We start from the raw sequence: 22803 nt of genomic DNA on the forward strand, positions 1-22803 counted from the left end.
ATCATTTTTGAACAAATTGGTATAGGTTTCATTGCACATCCACAAAGTTCGATTTTTTTACCCATGTCGTGCTAGACCTGGCGATCGGCCCAGTGTGCACTGGTAACCGGGTCAGGCGGACAGTCGATCCCCTGCAACAACACACGCCCACGCACGCTCCTGCGTGACACGCATCATACGCTCACAGTGCGGCGTCACGGGCCGGGTCACGCAGCGTCACGTCACGCTCGCGGTGTCACGCGTGTCACGCTCACCGTCACAGGCCGCCGAGGGCGCGGCTTAATCTAGTCACGTGCCGAGCCGGTAGAATGGAGGCTGGAGCTCGGTAAACGTTGGTGGCGTTGATCGTTGGTGTTGATAGCGGGTGTTTGAATTCAAAATGTGTTGGGTGTGCTTATATCTAACGACCGGAAATGTATGTATGCATTGAGCTGAAATGTTGCGGTGAGTAGGAGTGGGTAAGCATACGGAATTTACATAGGAATAAGTGCTACGCTCTAAGACTTAGCTGAGTTGGATATTTACTTTATTTTTTGCTGTGACTTGCCTTGTGATAATCAGTAATTAGTTGAGGCCATCTTTGACAACTTGTCTAGCGGAAGGCACACGCTGCACAATACTCTTTTCCCCGAGTGCCAAATCACGGATCCATTTGGCGGTGACGCGAAATGGGCAAGATGCATGAAGCTGAGAAAAAGTTAGGCGTATGTAATGTCTCAATCTGTCTAATTTCATGACCCCGACCACCTTGCACTTGCAAAACCACATAATTAACATCATTTTCTATCCACCGAGATGAATTTTCTGGACTTCCTTTGCGAGTCTCTGTTTCGCCGACTAACTTGTTGTCGTCGATGGTGGGAAAGCCCCGCTAACCCGCGGTCGTTGCTCCCACTACAGTCCCAAGGTGTGATGAGGCTGCAAATTGCAACCGCTTCTGTTCCCGCGAGCAGGAACTACCGCCTCCCGTGAACAGGCGGTCTCTGCACTGAGTGTATGCACGTCCAGCAAGGTGACCCTAAATCACGACACGGACAGTGGACACGCAATGTTACTGGTAGACGGCAGCTTTCGACATTTCTGCTGTCCTCACGGGCATTTATCCGTGATCCGTGCTCACGGATATTACCCATAATAATTAGCATTTACCCGCGCTCACTGTTGTTTGGGCTCCAGTCACGAGCTTTACTCACCACCAGTTTCCTCTCGCCGCACTGTTCGGGTCGGACGCAGCGCCGGCGCCGTCTCTGGCGACACTTCTGACAGGCTGACCAGTTGGACCAGCGCTCAAACTGCGCCGATATCGCCAGCTCCTCGTCTCGCCACGCCGCGCCTGTAGAGATGCGGCCAGTGACGTCAGAAATATAGACCAGTGACGTCAGAAATGTAGACCAGTGACGTCATAAACAGAACAGTGACGTTATAAGCAGATCAGTGACGTTATAAACAGAAAAGAAGACATGGATATTTAAATCATGTAAACATAACCTATCTTATAATTTTTATTTTTGTTTCAATTGGATGTGAATTTCGTACATTCACTTCCAATATGCTCTGTTAGAGAGTCCATTACATACATACTATCGGGGGATAACTGCGATCAGACAGTGGGCACGATGATGGGAACAATACCAACCATCATCGCCACGATTTATGGAGACGAATTATTCATCATAATTAGGAATATTTGCTATGTGTGGGTAAATAGGATTGACATAAGCGACAGGATGTCAACAATGTGGAATGTGCATGAATCTCGAGTCAGTAAATAAACCAACAAATTCATCTCCCACGCAACATAAGTACAGCAATCGATTTGAGTCCAAAATGACAGTGATTGGTCTAAATAGAGCGCCAAGAAGATGAAGCCTACGTTCCGTTTATTGTCACACTGCAGTTTGTATTAATAGATCCTCGTCCGAAGCATGTCAATATTTGACATCTACCTACCACATAAAACAACGGTAATCATAATAATCGAATTTTTTCTCCGTAGAGCTATAAAAACATTGAGAGAGAGTGACAAAGAGAGAGAGAGAGAGAGAGAGAGAGAGAGAGAGAGAGAGAGAGAGAGAGAGAGAGTGACAAAGAGAGAGAGAGAGAGAGAGAGAGAGAGAGAGAGAGAGAGAGAGAGAGAGAGAGAGAGAGAGAGAGAGAGAGAGAGAGAGAGAGAGAGAGAGAGAGAGAGAGAGAGAGAGAGAGAGAGAGAGAGAGAGAGAGAGAGAGTTGAATGCATTATCTATATTAGTAGCAGAAACAGCATATTGGAAGCCAAGTGGGATTTGTCGTCTGTCTGGTGTACCCTTCCCACCACAAATGAACATCACACATCAGAAACGGCTAATACCCGCATTCTGCGACGGTGAAAACAATGGGGTAATATACAGGGTGATCCAAAAAATTTGGAACCCCTAACTTAAAATGGCTATAAGTCCGAGAGTATTCATTTTATTGACAAATTGCGAGCACCATTAGAAAGATCATTACATCCTCCATAACATCACGTCAAATTGGTGCATGTATGTTGTAAAGCATTGGCACACTATTAGCTTTTGGAATGAGCGTCAGAAAACTGAGTGAAACGAAATAGCCAAATGTTAACCATGCGCTGAAATCAGTTAGCACTCTATCTGTTGTCTTTTTGCGAATAACACCACATCCAAATTCAATTTTATTCCATAAAAGTTTACCCAGAAGCACACAGTAGAAAAGATACACGCGTCCTAGCTTCCGCTGTTCATCACAGCATGTGCTCAACGCGATCTCCGGGGGCCGTCACGCAGGCCTGCAGTTGCTTTGGGACAGCTCCGACTGCGCGGGTCAGCAGTCTCTGGGACAACTGGCCCCAGCAGGCCGTCGGCCTTTCCTTTCCTTACAGTAGCACGTGAATGAGCTATTTTTATTCATGAACCTCCAACAAGCGACATGGTCAGAACCCAGAACAGCGTCAGCAACCGTCAATCACTGATTTGCGCATAATGTTCAAAACCGTTTCACTGAGTTTCGTGACACAAATTGTATAGGCATATATCTAGGGCAATATTTATAATAATAAGTTACTACAATCAACTTGGTTTTATAGAGAAATGAACGCTCTTTCTAATGGTATTTGCAATTTATCAATAAAGTGATCATTTTTTGACTTACAGACATTTTAAGTTAGGGGTTCCAATTTTTTGGATCACCCTGTATACCACAGACGTGATTTATTTATACGTCTGTGGACCCGACACACCTATTTATATTCTGCACTAAACCACGATGAAACCTAAGTAAGTAACAAACATATCAATAAGCAAGCAAACCCTTTGTTATTTTTGTGCTTCTTTGATTGACCCCAACACTTACCTAATCGCTGTCGATGTCTGCGTCTCCTTGACGCTGGAGCTTCGTTGGTGACCTGAAACATAGAAGATTGTATATTAGAAACAAGTAATAGGGCGGTGTTTGCAAATGGGAGTGATTCGTCAGACTTGTGATGCGACATTGCTACGCTTTGGTGATGGTAGAAAAACAATTGCTGGTCCGATTCTAACTGAGAAAGTAACAGAGCCCTTCATGTCAGTTTGGCGATTACTGGTACAATCTAGGTCATTCAATTTGTTAATCATATCATTTTTTATCTAAATCAGTTTATAAGACAGTGTTTTCATAATAATGATGCTATAGCCTATAGCATCATTATTATAGGAAATGAATAATGATGCATCCAATGCACAAAAAAGTCGTGCCTCACAAATTGCTGACGCAGGAACCTAGCTAGCCTAAAAGGTCATCGTAATTTGTTGGGGCTAAACCCTTGGAACCCACTGTCATTGGACACCATCCCCGCGAAGAATAACACAGCTTCTAACGTCAAATCATCGGAGAGGTCATAAACATGGTAGACACTTCACTAAGCCATTTCGCCGTTGAGAATGGCAGGATAGCCAGTAAAGAAGCATCGTGACAAATCACATAACCAAGACAATGGATGAATAAATCTTGCAGAAAGCTGCAGTAGCGGTTATTCATTGCTGGCCACCTTCCTTTGGAATCTGAAGACAGACAGACCCCCGAGATGCAAATCAGCTCCAAACGAGTGTCGTATCATTGTTTATGGAATGTTGTCAAAGCTGTACGCGCCTATTTCCGCTGACAAGCTGAGCTGTGTGAGCATTTGCAAATATGGCTGAAACATGGCGAGTTTCCGAGAGCTTATCTCATGTTTGGCACACCTACGAGACATGCTGCAGTGACAAAAGCTTCGCCAAGCGTTGTTCCGGTTGGTTAGCTTATACAGCGCCTTTGGAATGCTTCAAGATTGTCACATGTGGCAACGGAGACAAGAATCGGAACAGCTTTCTTCGCTGGTTAGCTCTACAAAATCTGCAAGCCAATCACTGCAAGTAGATATAAACTGTGTCTGTATACAACGCTTGTCAGTAGTCATAGCCCTAAGCTATGCACGTTTATTTTAGAACGCTTCGGAAATCCAGCGAATAGACAAAGTCATCCGGTGCGGGTGCAATAAAAAGTGATCAGCAAAGAGCACGGCTGCTAGTCGTATTTGCGACATAAATCACATGTTTACCGATTCGGTAACGAGCAACTAATCGGTCTGCAGCTTTTATTAAGGTTAGCCGGAGTGAATGCACCAATGTAATTGTAGTCCGGGGAGCGTTAAACTGTGGGTAGAGGAAATTGGCTTGAAATAAGTAGGAATGTGCTAACGCCTAAAGAAGAGAAAGACAGAGAAATAGAGAGAGGAGACGGAGAGAGGGATGGATTGATAGGATGGGATGGAACGGAATTTATCGATATTACTTTCATGCAAAAAAAGCAGCTCACTAAGTTCAAACCGTCGAAACGCAAAACGCAGCTACGTGCAGCACAGCTCAAACGCCCACACCAGTACCTGAGCACATAACGACCCGTGTTCAGTGTCCACTTTTAGCGCTGTGTCTAGGTGAGCGGCTCACCCGGCGGTGAAAATGTATGTGCCGATCATTATCGCCCGTATGGCTGGAGACATTACCGAACGACTGTCGGCCAAGTTCAGTGAAGTCGTACTGAAAATAGCCGCCGCAATGTTCGCCGTGCAATGCCACCCAATTCGGGTGGCCGGCCCGCCCTGACGTAAGTAGCAAACGATATCAAATGATCCGCTGACTGCTCAAGTTTGCCAAACAGACGTTCGCACGTCTTTCAAATGTGGGCATGGTGTGGGAGGTGGGTCGGTTTTCCAATGATCGTCCATTACACTTGCGGCACGTGAAACTGCAAACGGATGTCGTACGCGATCGGAGCGGGGTCTTAATGACACCGTGGGCGATATGGGGAGGAGGGACGGCTGGCTGAGTGGGAACACTTGGCACAGGGCGATGTAAGTACAGCGCAAAGAAAAGGAGCGCGAACACCCACGCCGATATGGCACAGCCCACTCCTAATGCTGAATCGATGACTAAACGATGTGATCTGAATCATACTGACAGTTTGTGCTCAAAATATGTGCTGCATCGATATCAATGCACTGAAAGATGCTGATATGTCCTTGACTGGGTTTGGTTCTTGTTCTATACTCGTAGTCAGTCCCCTTTTCAAGCATTGTAAAGTTACACCAGCCCCAGTGACTATCCAACTAGTATACGAATACTGCATGGGGGAGCGGGCAATAGCAAAAAATATTGCCCGATGTGACGTCACTGTCGCCCGAGGGTGAAGACCGAAACAAGTGCTATTGCCCGAGGCGAAGCCGAGGGCAATAGCACTTGTGGAGGTCTTCACCCGAGGGCGACAGTGACGTTACAGAGGGCAATATTTTTGCTATTGCCCGCTCCCCCATGCAGTATTCGTTTTATTACATGGCCAACTCTCGGAATCTTTACTTAGTACTCATTCATCCCGTAATAAAAATATCCAAACACAAATATCATGGTACAATTGAATGTATTGGATATACAATCATAGCCACGTCACATGTCTACGGCACACACTTAGTTGCTTTACATGTTAACCCTCGCCGGACCTATTGGTTTTCTACATACGCGCCGGCCGAGGGGGGGGCGGGTACGACCCCCCCTCGCCGTTTCGCCCCTGGTGGAGCTAGCGCGTCGCGGAAAAAACGAGCGTGTGCGCCGTTACGAGACGCAGAGATTGGTACCCGATTTTAAGGTCCTAGGTCAACCGGTGACCTCTGAGGTCAGGTCAAGTGCCCCAAGGTACGGTTCAGTTTTTGGTGAATAACTTCGCAAAAAATGGCCGCAGAGCCGCGATTTTGGCAGCATCGTGTTCGCCTCGCTCAGGCGCGTCGAATGATATACTTTTTGTTCGGGTCAGGTCAACTTGGGGTGTTGACCTCAGGTCAAGGTCAGGTCAGCACCCTAAGGTCACGAAGTTGGTCGAAAGGGGTCATGTCGCATATCATTCGATTCGGCAGGTCTTCCTGAGTCCATTGGTGGCTTTCCCGACTCGCTAGCTCAATTTGATCAAGAGTTATTGACGAAAAACTAATATGACCTTGATGACGTCATAAATGACGTCACGCAAGGTCAACATTGCAAAAGTGACGCATCTAACCTTGCAAGGAGTGCATCAAATCACGATTCTGTGTGCTTGAGATAGTTGGAGATCGTTCCCGGCGCCAGAATAGCAGTTTGAATTTTTCCCCATTGACTTATAATGGTGAGGTCACGAAAATGACCTGACCTCATATGACCTTTAGGAAAAATCCGAGATATACAAGTTGTGAGACTCATAATGGATACTAGATCCTGCAAGTTTCATTTCGCTGTGACATCTCCTCTGGCAGTGAGGGCGTTGCGAAGTTGCGACATCTGAAGACCGTGCAGAGGTTCACTTATGACGTCATAGGTCAGTGACCTGACCTGACCCAAAAATGCGGTTGGTGTCAAAAGATGCGGCTTGGATCAAAGGTCAGGTATGCCAAGTTTCAGCTCTCTATCGCCAGCGTGTTCGGAGCTATCGCGAAAAAACCCTATGGGGGGCGGCACCCGCCCCCCCCCCCCCCTCGGCCGGCGAGGGTTAAAGTTGAAGATGCAGCCTGTGAAGAGCTGGCCGCCGCCGGTCTGAGGCTCCGCTGATGTAGATGCTGTGGATGTCGTTGCATCTCCCACGAGGCTGAGCGTTCTGCTCATATTCCTCAGTTGATCGTCCGAGACCATCTTGGCGTAGAATTGGAGAGACGACAAGGACTTGTGGCCGCTGATTTGCTGTATATGTCGACCCTCGAACGAAGCGCGATGAAAATAGCTCATCCAATTCATGCGGCTCCAACAAATTAAATCGGGGTATTTGAACGGACATGTTCAAATGACGGTCCAGTTCTTGACTTGACTAGCCAATCACGAAATCAAACTGAATAGTCTGAGAAAACGACGATAAAATTACGACATTTGAATTTTTGTTCAAACACCACTGCACGAGCAACTTACTATTGACCGTTGACATGGCAACCGCTTCTCACCTTCAGAAATGTCAGTAACCTGACACTGAAAGGTCAGTAACCTGATGCCGGGCAATAGTAAAAAATATATCATGCCAAATTAACACAGGAGCCATGTAATAATGTTCTTTTGTGCCCCGAAACGACACCTCACCCAAGTCCAAACCATCAGAAAAAGAACACAGACAACACTGGAAACACCCGGCGTCGGGTGGCGTGAAAATAAACATTCCGCCGCCTCTCATCGGCGCTGTTTTCAACACTGCACTCTGCCAGCCTCCCTGAGGTTTGTTTGTTGAGTCCGAGTGCCTCCTACCAGGGGGCCACACCTCTGAGGTCTGCATGGCCGCCTGTAGCTGCGGCTGACTGGACTCCACACCTCTGGCCAGAGGCCTGCACAGGCCGGCTGTGGCCGCAGCTGGTTGTCATCCCACAACTCTGACAGAGCCTTCAGGTCACCCCAGCTCGCGGCATGGGCCCCTGACGTCACTTACAACTCTGCTTGCGTCAGTCGAGAACTCCCATGACCATGACGCTCCCATGTCCGTCCGTCCATCGACGTGGAGTAAACCGCTTCTACATCCCATCGACAGACAAGATATTTTTACACTCGCATCCGCTCCCCATTTGTAAACAGAACCCCGCGTGCCAAGTCACCGTCCCATAGGCAAAACCCGTCATGTGTTCAGCTGCATGAAGGTATCCAGCCCTAAGTCCACAAAGTTCTGCATCCCTTGATTTCTTACAAATGCGCCACTGACGACATCGTCAGCTCATCCTGAGGACAAATCGGCTCTGGGCGCCTTCAGTGTCCACCCCATGCTTCGCCCAAGTACAAAGATCGGAGATCACTGATCAGCGTGGCTATCCCACCTTAGCAGCTTGGCATCTTGCACTAGCGTGACGTGTTTAAATAAACGTTAGGCGACGACGCTAAGAGCCGATGCAAAGTGCGGTGTTTTTCATTTACGTTTCAGATTTCGGAGGCCTCCGACAAGTCAAATACACTGACTAGCCCAAGCTGTTCGAAACGTTCTGCTTGTAGATAAGTTCCATATGCTGGAACGTCAATGTTGATGAGTTTCAAACGAAACGGAATTCCGCTACACATACTGCAGGATAAACAAAGCGACTTCCAGAGGGTGTGCACTGTGCACTGCATGTGCATTGTGCACTGCGGTGTTAAGTACACTTTACTGAGTGAAGTAGGTTTGCAAGTGACAATCAGAGGTCATTTGATTGGTCTTTCATTTGTTAAGTGGCCGTTGATCTTTGGAAGAAGAAATCAATTGGAATGATTAGCCTGAAGATATGGGTGGGCGAAAATTCACCTAAATACATCATTTTCGACATTTGAACTTTCTATATTCGAGGAAAAGGTCATTCATTTTGAATTACTATGGATTGATTAGCCTGTTTGGTTCGTCTTCTTATTTAGGACAGAAAACCTTGCACCATACAACACCCTCTCAAAGATATCTATCCGCATCATTGCAATCTTAGCAAAACCATTTTTTTTTTTTGCATGTCCGGAGTCACCGGTATTGTATTAGGTAATCATCGGATAACTGATAATGTGCATATACAAACACACGTGTAGGTATACACCGATCGGTGGCACCGCCAAGCAGGAATGGCTGGAAAAGGATTCGCAAGTTAGTATTGTTAGAGCTCTGAAAAAAATTCGCGGGATACACGCGAATAACCTTTTCTGTGAGGCTGTTTTGGCAATCAAGGCGCACCTCGCAAGTCTGTAAACATTTAGATCTTATCGCCATTAGCGATATATGTCCCGCTAAAGTCTACCAAGATATAATTAATATTTACGGCTTGTGGTATTCCTGGGGCATTCCAACGGTATTGCCTAAAAACATTTAAACGGCAGATAAATGCAGGGTTTTCTGGGCAGTACATTTTGAGGGCAGATGGATAGCACTTGTGACGCTCGAGTCTAGTGGGTTTGTCCATTTCTTATTTTATGACGTCAAGCTTGACATTCGAACATTAGACAGTGCCGGCCATGGCATGTTTTTTTTTCAGCGTTCATGAGAAGTGTTTCATATGGGAACTGGATTAGGTTGTTGTCTCCTTGATGTCAAAGAGGACACATAACTATTTGCCATGCATGTCTTACAAACGTATCTAATAAAATAGTTTGCGATATGCGCTGTTTACTTTTACGCTATTCACACTGTTCACTGCACGGGCAGCTCCTGCAGCTGTCAGCGGTGTCACTAGCTGCATTAGCTGCACGGGCAGCTCCCGCAGCTGTCAGCTGTGACGTCACTAGCTGCACCGACAGCTCCCGCAGCTGTCAGTTTTGACTTCACGAGCTGCAGAGGCTGTGTTGTGACAAGCTGTCCTCGCGGCCGCCGGGCTGATCGGATTCCCGTGCTGGGCGCGGCGGTCGGGGGCCGCTGATCGCGGACTGACCGAGGATGTCGGCACCCCGCCCTTCCGTCGGTATTGGTGCCCTGCATGCTCCGGTGACCATACACAGCCACTCAATCAACAGATCAACAGGGTCAACAGAAGTCGGCGGTGGCAGACAGGGGCAGACAAATGCACGGAAAAACCGGCACAATTATCTATACAAGGCGGACCTAACTGTGTGCAAAGTTCTCTAATGAATTGATCTTCCACTAAAATGGGAACACAGTGCACATATAATTTGAAACTGCTAGGTATAGCACATGGAGAAAAGAAAAGAAAACTGTAAATACTTTCTCGAAGTCGAGCGTTGCCAACCACCTACCAAGCGAAGAATAATGTTGCACATACAGTACACCATACGACTTTACTATAGTTCGTTTTTCTTAAGTTTGCCCCTCACTGTAAACGTCTTTTTGAACACAGCACGAGAATTGCTAGCTGAATTACTGAGAAAACTGGTTGGCGCACATTGTATTGGAGATATGAATAATATTTTCAAAATAAGTTTTGAACACCGACGATGTAACGTTAATGTTAAACGCCGTGCAATTTATTAATTAGTTCAGACATGATTCCTGAGAAGTCGTCTATCACTGTGGAGCTGTAGGTATGGGTAAATACGAGCTATGAGTCTGTGAAATAGTAAACAAATTTGATAAAATTGATCGTCTGTGAAATCTGGTGAAATCAATGTGCGCCAACCAGTTTTCTCAGTAATTCAGCTAGCAATTCTCGTGCTGTGTTCAAAAAGACGCTTACAGTGAGGGGCAAACTTAAGAAAAACGAACTATAGTCGTGAAAAGGATTAGCTACATTTGCGACCTTTTTGTGCGACTACTTTTGAAATGTTTATACGCACATGTTGTAAAATTTGTTATATTAATGTATGACTTTACGTTTCAAAAAAGTTCGGGCGGGGTCATAATCCTTCTATGAGTACTGAAAAGGTAAGAGGCGGGGCATCAACTAGTCTGATGAAATGCTATGCATAAGCCAGACGGTCCTTTGAGAAGCAATAGCCTCCCACTTCACATAAATCTGATGAAAGATATGTTTCAGGTGCACCCGCTGCTGCGTTCCCATGAGAGGGAGTGGGAGCCAAAGACAACCTCATTTGCCTTAGGATATGCGTTGCTTGTTGTAATTCAGCAATTTAAGAATCATTGAATTGTTTTCTTAATGTTTGAGTTTAATGTTGAATGTTCTGTTGCACCTTATTGAGAAACATTTATTGGTGGTTTTGATATTTTGAGTTTATCTTATACCTATCTTATAAGAACCTAATTTCTTACATTTTTGAAGTTCTTCCTAAATCAACAAAATGCAAAACTTAAAATAGCTCGCAGATTGTATGTACAACTTGTCGAGACGGACGTTCGCTGACCGCTGAACTATCTCAGCAAGTTTGACCGACAGTCCAAACAATCGCCATTCGTCGGTGGTGTCACCAGAGGCCTGGTGTCGCACTGGTTCAAGGCCAGTGTCGCGGCTGGTGCTGGGATCGACACCACCCTGGGAGGGTCCCGTGTCCCTCCGTCAAGGTCGCCAGCACTTCCAGACAGGCGGGTGTCGACCGACAGACGCGTATGCGGAAATAGTCAGCGTGTCAATCGCGTAATGTATACTGTCGGAGGCTGAGATCGGCACCCGTTTATGTCGCGTGGACCATGTCAGCCGTGGTGTCCCGAGCTGAAACACGTCGCGCCGTATCGGGAGATTCTGGCAGGGGTGCTGTGTGGGACAGAAGAAACGCCAGCCTTGCGTTATTTTTCACTTTGAGGGTGGCTGTTTATGATCTGATACTGAAAAATCACGCATATTGAAAGACATTGTGTCTGTTAGTATTCTGTTTTGTGACGCATTGGCATGCTCACGGAAAATGAAGTGGCAAGTTTCACGAAATCGTAGCTAACAATCACAAAAGTACTGAACGGCCGTTTTCACGACGGAATAGCAGGCATCTATTTAATCCCCATTTAATCCTTTAGTTCCTCAGGAATTTTAGTAGTTCTTTTTAGTAGGTTCCCCAGCTTTCGAATGAATGGTGCGTTAGTTTGCTATTTTTCTATTAAATATCACATCGATTTACTTTATCTAAGGATTTATCACTAATATCAACATAAAGCGTAAGCACAAATATAAAATTATGAAATTATTAAATACTAGTACAATAGTTAAAAAAAGATACTGAGTTGCCAGGCTACAAAGAATATATTCATTTATGGCGCACGACAGACATTTAGAAAGCAGCGCCCTGTTTTATTGCACGCTGCTAGCCGCTTCCATTGGGTTTTGCAGGCCGACGTCATTGGTCGTTACACGTATGATGTCACGCGACTTGTGGCCTGTCACGGCTCTTTAATGATCTCCACTAAATGAATGCAACAATGGCCTTTTAAGTTGATCTCTGTGGCCATCTGTTTATGGAGCGACCAATATGAAAGTTGGGTGAATTTACCGGGGTTACATGACTATAAGCAAGCAAATGTGTATCAGGAATGGATTTAGGTGGAGAATTGCGCTGGACCATGAGTGCTCGAACGCTCCCAATTCCACGCCGGTTTGGCTTTGGAGCCGAGACAGACGATGCGGGTCAAGGTCACCGCTGGGGTAACTGTGGATTGGCTGCGCCCGAGCACCCGTAACGCGGCACAATTCTCCATTTATGGATTTTTCTATTCGCTCAGCATTGTGATAGGCGTTCGTAATAGCATTTACTCTGCTCATGTACAGTCCTCAGCAGACTGCGTGGTAGGTATTCTTTTTTCGACAAAACCGATAATTACTCAAAGGCTGTGTTATCAGTCGGTCGGAACTCACTGCAAATAGATGCGCCATGATTCACTCCTTCGATTTGGTCTATCACTAAACAAAGTACACGCCTTGTCTGGCAACAAAATGCAAAAGTTTGTTTTGAGGGCAAATATAAACTTTTGGGTTTTGTTGCCAAACTGGATGGAACATGAATACGATGATAATGCCAATCTAAGGTGCGGAGTCTCGCGCGCCCTGCTGTTACGATTTCCGAGTGACAGATAGCATAGTTTTCGCGTTATTCTCGGTTTTGTCCAAAAAAGAATACCTACCACGCAGTTTGCAGAGGGCTGTACCTATCCCCGGTTATTTAAAAGAAGTTTTTGTGGGGGAATATCACGGCTTAAGGTACTCGGTGGCCCTATTCACGACTTTCAAAGAATGCTCCGATAACTAAACACCGCACAGACCTACTGCATTAGTGAATCTGACAGAAGGTCTGTGGAATTACATCCCCCCTCACCACACCCCTAAAAACTCATCCAGTGTCCAAAACCACTTTTATCGACTCGCAAAAAAAAAAAACACACACACACACACATACACACACAAAGCATGGGGCATGTCAGCTCTCAGTTCATTTATCATTGTCTTTACCATGGTTCAATTGCATTGCGCGATTTAAAGCACGTGAGTGCCTATATAGTATATATGTAGAAAATAATATCTACATCAAAACATCCAAAATTACAAAGGCTACAATGCTTAAAAAGTAGGTTCATCAAGGAAGCCCATTTTTACTTGCGTTGTGTTCCCAACCATGCGATTCCAACGCGGGCTATTCGCAACGTCTGTTAACCCGCGCCCTGCTGGGGGGGGGTGTTTGAACACCCCCCCTTGTGGTTTTTCGCGAATATCTCAAAAACGGCGGCGCGGAGCGCCGCCGTTTTTGGTACACCTTATCATACATCAATTCTACACATGTTGTAAAAAATTTCAGACCAAGGTCATTCAAGGTCAGGTCACCAGGTCACTTGAAGTGACCTCACCTCATAAAAACTTTCAATGTCTGTCATAGCTACACCGAGTGACCGATCGCTTTGAAACTTTCAGCGATTGCTAAGAGCAATAGCATGTACAAAATGTATATCTCAGAATTTTGATATCGATGACCTAAGGTCAGGTCAATTTTGCGACCTCCCCATTATAAGTCAATGGGAGAAAATTGAAATGCGCCTCTTTTGGATGAAAGACATTATAAACACTCCCAAACACCGAATTACAAGTGATTTAGACACACCGAACTTAAAAATGGTGTCCGTGACCCTTGTTTATGCCCTGAGGTCATCTTAGGTCACGAATGGTATCTAACAGTTTTTCGCAAACAACTTTTGATAGAGGCATGCTAGAGCGATGAAAACGCCTTAGATGTGTTCAGCTCGACGATACGGATCGACTGATATGCAACATGACCCTTTCCGGTCAGGTCATGACCTTGACCTGAGGTCAAATTTTCAAGTTGACCTTTCAAGGTCAAGTTATAGTTCATTCGATGCGTCTTGACGAGAGGAACACGATGCCGGTAAAAGTAAGCTCGTACAAGGCTTGGGTCAAAAGTTATTGCAGAAAAACTGTTTTCAAAAAAATCGGCTATTTTTGCAGTTTTTGCCCCCTGCAGGCAAAACCGTTGACGTTAGGTCAAATCTGAGAGAATTACTCAGAAAGGGCGTTAATAGGGCTATCGAATGCGCTTTTCCGCGGCGCTGTAGCTCTATTGGTTCCCGAGTTATGCGTTGGCTTCTTGGAAATTTTCGACATTCGACCTTGAAATCGGCGAAATTTTGCCTTCAATGACCTCTGGTGACCTGACCTTTGACCTGACCAAAAAATTGACCGAAGTGATTTCGTCATTATTTTTTACGCTCTTTCGAACGCCGCCTTCCGCGTATCGCTACGTGGCCCAGGAGCTGAGTTACAAGGGGGGGTGTTCAAACACCCCCCCCCCCAGCAGGGCGTGGAAATCCAGGACCCCCAGCAGGGCGCGGGTTAAGGCACGTTAACAACTGACAAGCCGCCACCGCTGCCACTTATTCATAGATGGTTGATATCGCAGCTTGGGCGTCAGCAGCGCGGCCCACAACGCGTCGGCGCCAGCGCACGCAGCTGTTGGCACTCGGCAGCCGGTGTTGCGACTTAACGGCTGGCCGGCCCCATGAAGGAGAAGCTCTTGGTGAAGCTTTGTGATCGCCTCATAGCCGCCTTGGATGTCATCTTTCTTGGCAGATCCATCCGTTCAGATGGTGCGGTGCAGTCTGGATAAAGGACGAAGTCCAACGCCGCTAACCCCGCGACCGCCACCCCACAACGTGGCCGCAGACCGAACGGGCGTGAGGGCCGTAAGGGCCACCCCGCCATCCGGTAGGTTGCTGAGCAGCCGGGTGCAGCGGCGCCTGGGCGGCGGCCGCGCTGAGATGAAGTCCCAAACCGCCATGTCGCCATCACCGCCATCACCATTGCTGCAGCTGTTCCCAACCGCCTCAATCGCCGCCGTTTTGCCAGCAGTCGCGCCGCGGAATGGCAGAAGCTCCAGAGTAGCCTCCAGCGCCCCTCTCCGCACGTGTGCAGGTGCACTGCGCCGCCGCCGGGTCCGACGTCCAGGCAGAACATGATATTTCCATGCTGCTCCGACGGTGGGCTGGTCTTGTTTGGGCGTTCCTCCACTGTGACGTCGGTCACGCCTGCCCCGGCCAGGGCGCAGAGGCCGACGTGTCACCATCCGGTTGCAGTCCTCAGTCGGGTCGCAACGTGTACCTCTTCCGCAGCGTGGAGCGCGCTCCCGCTGGGCAGCGATACACTGATACAGCCAAAAGTAGCATAGCATGCGGGCGGTCAGCGCTGCGCCGGACAGCGGACCCATGCCGGGGGTATGCCGGTCTCGGCCATTAGCGGGGTCGTCGGGGCCGAGGCTGTACATACAGCTGGTGACCGCGTGAGCCGCCAATCGAAGCTCACGGCTTATAAGCTCGACGCGCGCATCACACGCCGTCCCGATGGGAGCTCCACGACGCCGCCGCGAACTCCAGCGCGGCTCGCAGCGCGAAGACCAGTACGGACGGCCGGGGCAAACGGCGTGCGGGAGTCGCAGGCGACGTTCTGCGGACAGAAAGGGTTGGGCATAAGCTGGTCGGCAGGACACTCTTGAGCCGAGCCTTTGATGTAATTACAGATGATCCAGAAGCATGCACAAAAATTCATGACACACTATTCTCATTTATGTATTTGCTACATATGATATGATATACCAGCTCATGATCAGTGACGCATTCTGGGCAATATGTTCTAAAGTGAAGTAACTGAAGTTACAGCTTAAAAGCTTTAAAAAAAAAAACAGCTTAAAAAACACACACACACACACATTCGATAGCTTATGAGAATAACATGCCTTGTGTGCTTAATGCAGGAAATATTTTTTCCACTTTTTTAGAAACAGCAAAAGAGTTGTCAACAAGCCATGTCAACTATCTAAACAATTTTTATGGAAACTGCTCTAGCTAGCTTAAAGTTCCACAACGTTTCCGGAGCACCGTACCCAAACTCAGTTCATGTTACAAGAAAAAACAGTAATAATGCCTCCTAATTTTGAATGAAATATAGGTATGAGTAATTTGATTTGGAAAGCAACAAATTTCCGCACATCATTTTAGCAAAATTACTATTTTCTTCAGCCATCAGGTTACACAAAACTATAGTAAACTTTATGATCTAGTTTACACAAAACCAAAGCCCCGATTTTAACAAATGTAGATAAAATTTAAACAATTTTAAAAAATGTATCGTGGAGAAAATGAAAAGTGTAGATTTGTAAAGCCGGGATATTTCAATTTCACGGATTAGGCACTTAAAGAAATATCTTCACCTTTCTTTGAGCCACCAGCCTTCACCCAAGTTTTACACGAATGTAGTGAAGCCGACAATGTGGCAACTCAAAATTGTGATGGTTTGAGATAATTATGACGGTAAAAGAAAAAGCAACACAAGGTTCCTTACCCTCGTTTTTTTCACATGGGTTCAGATGAGGCTTCAACTGTTGCCGACCTGAGGAGCTATAGGGACTTGAGCTTTCCAAAACTCAATTTCTAAGGGCACTGAGCAGTGTTTGGCTTTCACACGAATGCGATAGTAAGTTATATGAAGTTGACAAAGCAAGCAAAGCAAAGCATGATGCCCCGCGCGTCCGCCCGCGACCACGCCCCGCGTCCGACTCCCGACCGCCGCGTGACCCGAGGCGCCCGGCGGTCACGTGACCTACCGGCCGGGAATGCAAACGGCCTTCACCACCATTCTTGTATGACGTCATATCCTACTGAGGTGCTGATTGGTCGGAATTAGATACCTGAAGGTAATTATCTGCCGTAGTTATTTTTGTTTCATTGTTTTGCGTGTTTTCTTATATGAAATGTAATTAAAAAATTTGTCATATTTTAATCACCATTAAAACATAACTGAATAGGTATAAAAGAGAACTCGATATATACTTTCCTTGTTTTTAAGAATTCCGGAATTAGATACCCGAGGGAGCAAAGAGGGAGCAAGTTGCCACGCTGATTTAATACCTCATAGTCGAAAGGTGGGCTACTAGAACCAAAAATTGCTGTGTTTGTAAATAAATAAGTGATTTGAGGGCAAAAAAATGCCCGGATTTAAACTTCTAAAATTATTTTGAACATAAAATATTTCAGTTTGAGGGATGTTAAGGCCTCTAAGGGTAGGTACTTTTTAGGTATCAAATAAGTTCCTCTGCGAAAGTTCCGTCGTGAAAACGGCCAACGTGTCTTATCCGAAGGTTGGAACTTTTCAATTAAGACAATCACTATTCTTTAGAATTGTGATTTTCTAATTTCTATTGAAAATCCCAACCTGAGCTACCTCTCTAGGGTATTCTTGTAAACATAGGTATGTTTTCAAAGTTCTTGGATAGTTTAAAATAACCTATAGGGATGTCAAATGTCCCGCAAGACCCACTTTGTTGCGCAGGTCCCGCGCTCTTCCGTTTCATCGGGAAGGTTCTGGGAAACTATTATTGAAAGTAGTATCGGAACGGAGCTGCCAAAGTTGAGCGGATGTGTGGTCCCTCCCACTCACTACCGGAACGGAAGCCATCTGATACTGTCCCCACCAACCATGCATATTTCACTGTCATCCCGTCAGGAGCCTCATATATATCGCGCGCCGAAGTATCTCGAATCAGCGCGGTCTCAGGCCCCATGGGGTTTGACGATCTAGAACATTTTAATGATCTCTCTCCACACTTGTCTTCTTTCAATTGTTGACAATGAAATGAATACGCCCCCAAAACCGTTTTTTTAGTGGGATGCATGCAAACAGTTGTAGTTTCTAGGTCTACCTGCATACAATACCTAGCGTAAGCTTCCACACCTGAGTGGCGATGATGATGCCTTTGCGAACCGTTAAGTCGTCACTTCTTGTTTTAAGCTTGTTTCTCATGGCAATAAGAGTCTGGAGATTCCAGACAACAAAGTAGTACACGAAAGCAACATGTCCTGAGCTCAGCTTATTATAGAACCCGCTGATCTCTCTGGTATGATGTTTTATTTAATCAAATTCTTCATCATAATGCAAATGAATGACATGAAACTTCTAACCACCAACCACCATGCAGAGGTGATTTAGACCAAAATATTACAAATGATGAACATGAAGCATTGTTCAGTGAAGTTGCCTGATCATTTTATGGCATTATTTTGTGTTCAATCTACAACGTATGTATAACTTGTTCAATCACACTTTCCAATTTCCATATCGGTGCGCGGGTAGGTCGTGGCTTGTGTTGGGGCACATAAACCAGTTATTCTAATTAAAAATGCACGCTTGGGTGGTAGCTGTCAAGCCCTGCGCAGCAACTAGTTCAGCATGAATTGTGACCTCAGAAATACTCCGCATTCGAGGCATCCGGGCTAAATGTATACAGAAGAGCTATGCACGTGACGCAGAATCGGTGCTGGAGGGACCTGTAAAACCAGTTGTCGCCAAGCTGCTAAGGCGTGGAGTACTTGTGATCCATAATTCATGGGTAGCCACCACGGAGTGCTCAGCCTGGGAGCCCCCAGTCAAGACGGAGCCCAATACGAGCATAGCACAGGGGCTCTCGGTAGATCCCTGTTGACATCCACATCTGTAGGGGACTCGAAATGAGCGGAGATGTTGAAATAAATTTTTTCATTGGTGCATATGATGATGAAAAGCATTAATCAATAAAAGGGAAGGTATTCATTCTTACAAACGACGAAGGTGTTAAAGATGTTTTCAGGTGAATTATACGTTCAGTTATTTTCAACGAGACTCTTTGTTGAAAGAAATATAATTATGAAATCATATACCCGATTTTTATCAAGAACGCAGATTAATCATTCATTAAAAGTGGCAATATAACATATTTTAATTATTAGTGTTAAGTCCCGTTACAGCCCCCATTTAATTGCTCGTTTCAAACAAGCATAACAAAAGCCAGTGATCAAAAGCCCGGGTGATTCCCAAGTAGGATGAACTGTGGGCGGATCCCTTTCTCCACAGAATACGGGGACCATTGCTTTGTGAGATAGCCATGCGAGATAGCCAAGAGAGGCCCTCCCTCTCGCGATTTTACTCATTTGCGGCCATTCGGGCATCGCTGAGGTCACGACCTGTTCGGAAACGGGCCGAACGTTTCGTGTCACGTGGGAGGAAGGTAGGACCGACACCCAAACTGTACCGGCCGAGATAGACAGCTGTATTCATAACGAAGATCTCCCCGTGACCCCTCCGTCCCTGTCACACACACACACCCGATCCCGATACAAGCAGCCACCTCTCTCCCCTCGAGTGATGAGCGTGATTGATGACGAGTTTCTCCTTCCTGGCTATGTAGCGCCGTATGAGCCGGGCCTAATCGCGCGGTGTGAGCCGGGCCTAATCGAGCCGAAGGGAGGCATGGTGTGACGCGAGCCTCAGCCGGCCGGGAACGGGCGCACGTTCTGACAACAGGTGAATAGGAGGCGCAGGTGCGGGGCTCTCACTGCCGCTCCCCTACTTCCGCGTTGGCCCGCGTATCATCCATCCCCGTTCGTCGCTCCTTCCGCGTCCCGGGAGGGAGGGGGGAGGGGGTGACAGTCCGAGATGTCTCCTTTGTGTCTATTGTGACCAGAACGCGGAAACGAATCCGATATTTCGTGATTTATGTGATATAAGAGTGATTTTTACGTCTCAAATTTTTCAAGATGCAAAGAGGATATAAAAAACGATATAGGCCTAGTGATGTAGGCCATAACTTGCATGAGAAGGATGCAAGGAGGTAGAGTATGTAGTTCCTTAGAACGGCTCAAACATTGAACTTACCAGCACTTTGGATTGTAGAGTGGATCTCCTCTACAATCCACGTAGTAACAAATGCATTCCGCAAGTGCCTTGACTTCCGATTTCAAAGCTGAGTACCTACTTGTTCCGTCGGTAGCCCATTGTTTCCTCGTCAATACCTGAACAGTGCTTATCTTTTTTTAAGCACGAAGCCAAGCAGTATGGAACTATGATAATTACGTTTTTGCTTTTTGATCTAATCCTAATTAAAAAAGTGTGACACCAGTAAGCAACATGAAGGAAGTCCCAGCGGTTACCAATGCGGAGAGCTTCCGAGATGCTCATAATTGCAACACGGCGCACTCGTCCAAAAGGAGATGTGATGTGTTACATACGTTACCGGTTATATGAACATACGGAGAATGACCAGAGTCCAGAATGCTGCAGCAGGTAGGGTAACCTGATGGAATTTGGAACCACATCCGCCTGGTGTCAATGACACCGTCTCAGAACTGGGGACAAGAGTCATATATTTTCACCAAGGGAGATGGCTAATTTTCGCAGTGATTGTACCACTACTCCTGGTCACATTGTCCCCACGGAGCCTGGGGACGGCACGTTTCCTATTCGGTGCCGCAGTAATGTTATTATTTGCAACCTATATGAGTCGTATTTGACATTCATCTAGCAATACTGGCTATCCATCCGTGTTGTGCGCCCACGTCCAGCGCTCGGCTGATCGGTTTCTGCGCCCACGCAGAGGGCGGTGACCGGAAATGTCACACAGCAAGCACATCTACCTCTGTATCAGAGGAGAGAGGGGCGTGGGAGGGGGAGGGCAGAGCGTGGGAGGGTAGGGCAGAGCGTGGGAGGAGCGTGGGACACTCGGTGACCCCCGGACGGAGTAAGACCGGTACTTGGACACCGCGGAACCGCAGCGTCTCTGGGGACTGAGAGGTGCGTGTTGCGGCACCCAAACTAAATGGGCCTGGAATTGCACTGGAGTTGGTGGGCGCACCAGGGATTCTATATCGAAAGGAGTGCGTGGGCTTGTAGGTGGAACAGCTTTGGTTGCAGTGCTGCCGTGGATTTCCTAAAGATAATATCACCGAAGGCAATGCTGTCCTGCCGCTGATGACAACTCCTAAAATAGGCCTTCCCAGCTTCCAATTGATCCTCCGGTGGTACAAACATCCCATTCAGGCTCGCACTTTTAGTGGAACGTCTTGTTAGGCACAACCTGGCGACTTGAACCATGTAAAGTAGTTGTAAAAGGCTCAGAGGTAAGCAGACTTGGGCATAATTATAAGTAGGTATTAATAACATCAACGGAGCCAAAAGTCAGTCCACATGACGGACATCCTAACACATTGACAACGTTTCCATGGGCACTCGTCAGCCGGATCAGCAAATTTAAATCGTATAATATTTCTCGAACTCTTCGCTACAGGTTATAATTCAGAGCATGGATTAGGCTTATATGATCATATAATCCCTTATTCTAATTTTCATATATGGGCTAACTAAAATGGATTAGCTAATCCACTTTTACTGGTTCGGCTCACAGGTGCCCATGGAAACCGTACCGGGTTATACGTAATAACTTAGTGCCCAAACCGCTGTATAACCCAGCTCAACTATCGGAAATATGACGACTTCCGGTCCCTAGAAGCCGTGACCGTCAATATCCCACGCCCTTTGGGGATTTCTATACACGAGGGGAAGGCCTCTCGGCGACCACCGCGCCAAGCAAACAACGTCGCGGCAACATCCAAACGGTGTTAGACGCACCGGCGACCTATCGGCTGGCAATAAACACCCCCGCTAATACCCCATTTCCGACACCCACGCGTTTCAATACAAATGACTCCATCACGGCTGTCTAAACTAGGGCGTGACTGTGACGGCCGGCGGAGGGGCCGCGGCGCGTCAAACTATGGCCAACTAGTCGGCGAACTGACAGCCATTTCGACACCGTGACTTTCGTGAGAATTCGCGCTCGTTTCGCACAGATTGTTGCTTTCTGAATTTCTGAGAAGTGTGTCTGGCCGTTTCCGGTGCGGGAAATAGTGCCGCGGCAAACAAAACACACCGCTTCTGTTCACCGCTCTTCCCCGAACCGGTACCGAACCGAACCGAACCGGCAGGGCAGCGGTGTAGGTGTGTAAGATTCGGCGTGGAAGCGATCTATGGCGAGAAACGAGCGAAACTGTCACGGGAGAGCAAAGAGTTATCCATTTACGAGGAAGCATCAATATTAGACACGTTCATTCAGCTATATTGCTCGTTCCGACACAGATGTCACGTGTCTTTCCATTCCGTTCCCATCAGTCCCGTTCTCTCAGGCTATCTTCCGTTTCGCTAACTTCGTTCCATTCGGATTTGCCCCACCCTTATCCCTTCTTATCCCTCTCACCTTCCTTTATCCCTCGGGCATGTTGTGACAGCGATAACACACCTGGGCGGATCAAGTTACCATGGAAACTCACGGTAACATCCCGGTGCAACTCCACGCCGTTTCCGCTCCCCCCCCCCCGCCACATACCACCCCGCAAGCCGAGCCGGGCTGGGGTGTGGGTGGGGGGCTCTGTAGCGACGATTACAGGCATGATTGGGTGCAGCATATGATGGGATCTATTTTGAACACATACACCGGACACCTATCATTTCCGCAGAGGAAGGGCCAAGGAACGCATCGATATGAGAGGATAGAAGAATTAAAAAGCATCAACGATCATTGCGATATTCTATTTTTTGTAGGCATGGAATGGAGCCGGCATCCTGCGAAAGAATGAAATAGGCATAAATGGATTTCGTGATAA

The 22803-nt window shown here is 46.9% G+C and overlaps 1 protein-coding gene across 1 annotated transcript in view; it reads right to left on the minus strand.

Moving 5' to 3' along the window:
• Positions 1-22803, minus strand: part of LOC122369482 (coagulation factor X-like) — a 94630-nt gene that overhangs the window by 66077 nt on the left and 5750 nt on the right. The window contains exons 2-3 of the mRNA XM_043344274.1: positions 3349-3400; positions 1194-1333 (exon numbers count right to left, since the gene is read on the minus strand). Of these exons, the coding sequence (XP_043200209.1) occupies positions 1194-1333; positions 3349-3400 (192 nt within the window). The remainder of the gene's footprint in view (positions 1-1193; positions 1334-3348; positions 3401-22803) is intronic.

This window comes from Amphibalanus amphitrite, unplaced genomic scaffold (genome assembly GCF_019059575.1).
Source record: "Amphibalanus amphitrite isolate SeventyFive unplaced genomic scaffold, NRLGWU_Aamphi_draft 001041F_arrow, whole genome shotgun sequence".
In the NCBI taxonomy this organism is placed as follows: domain Eukaryota; kingdom Metazoa; phylum Arthropoda; class Thecostraca; order Balanomorpha; family Balanidae; genus Amphibalanus; species Amphibalanus amphitrite.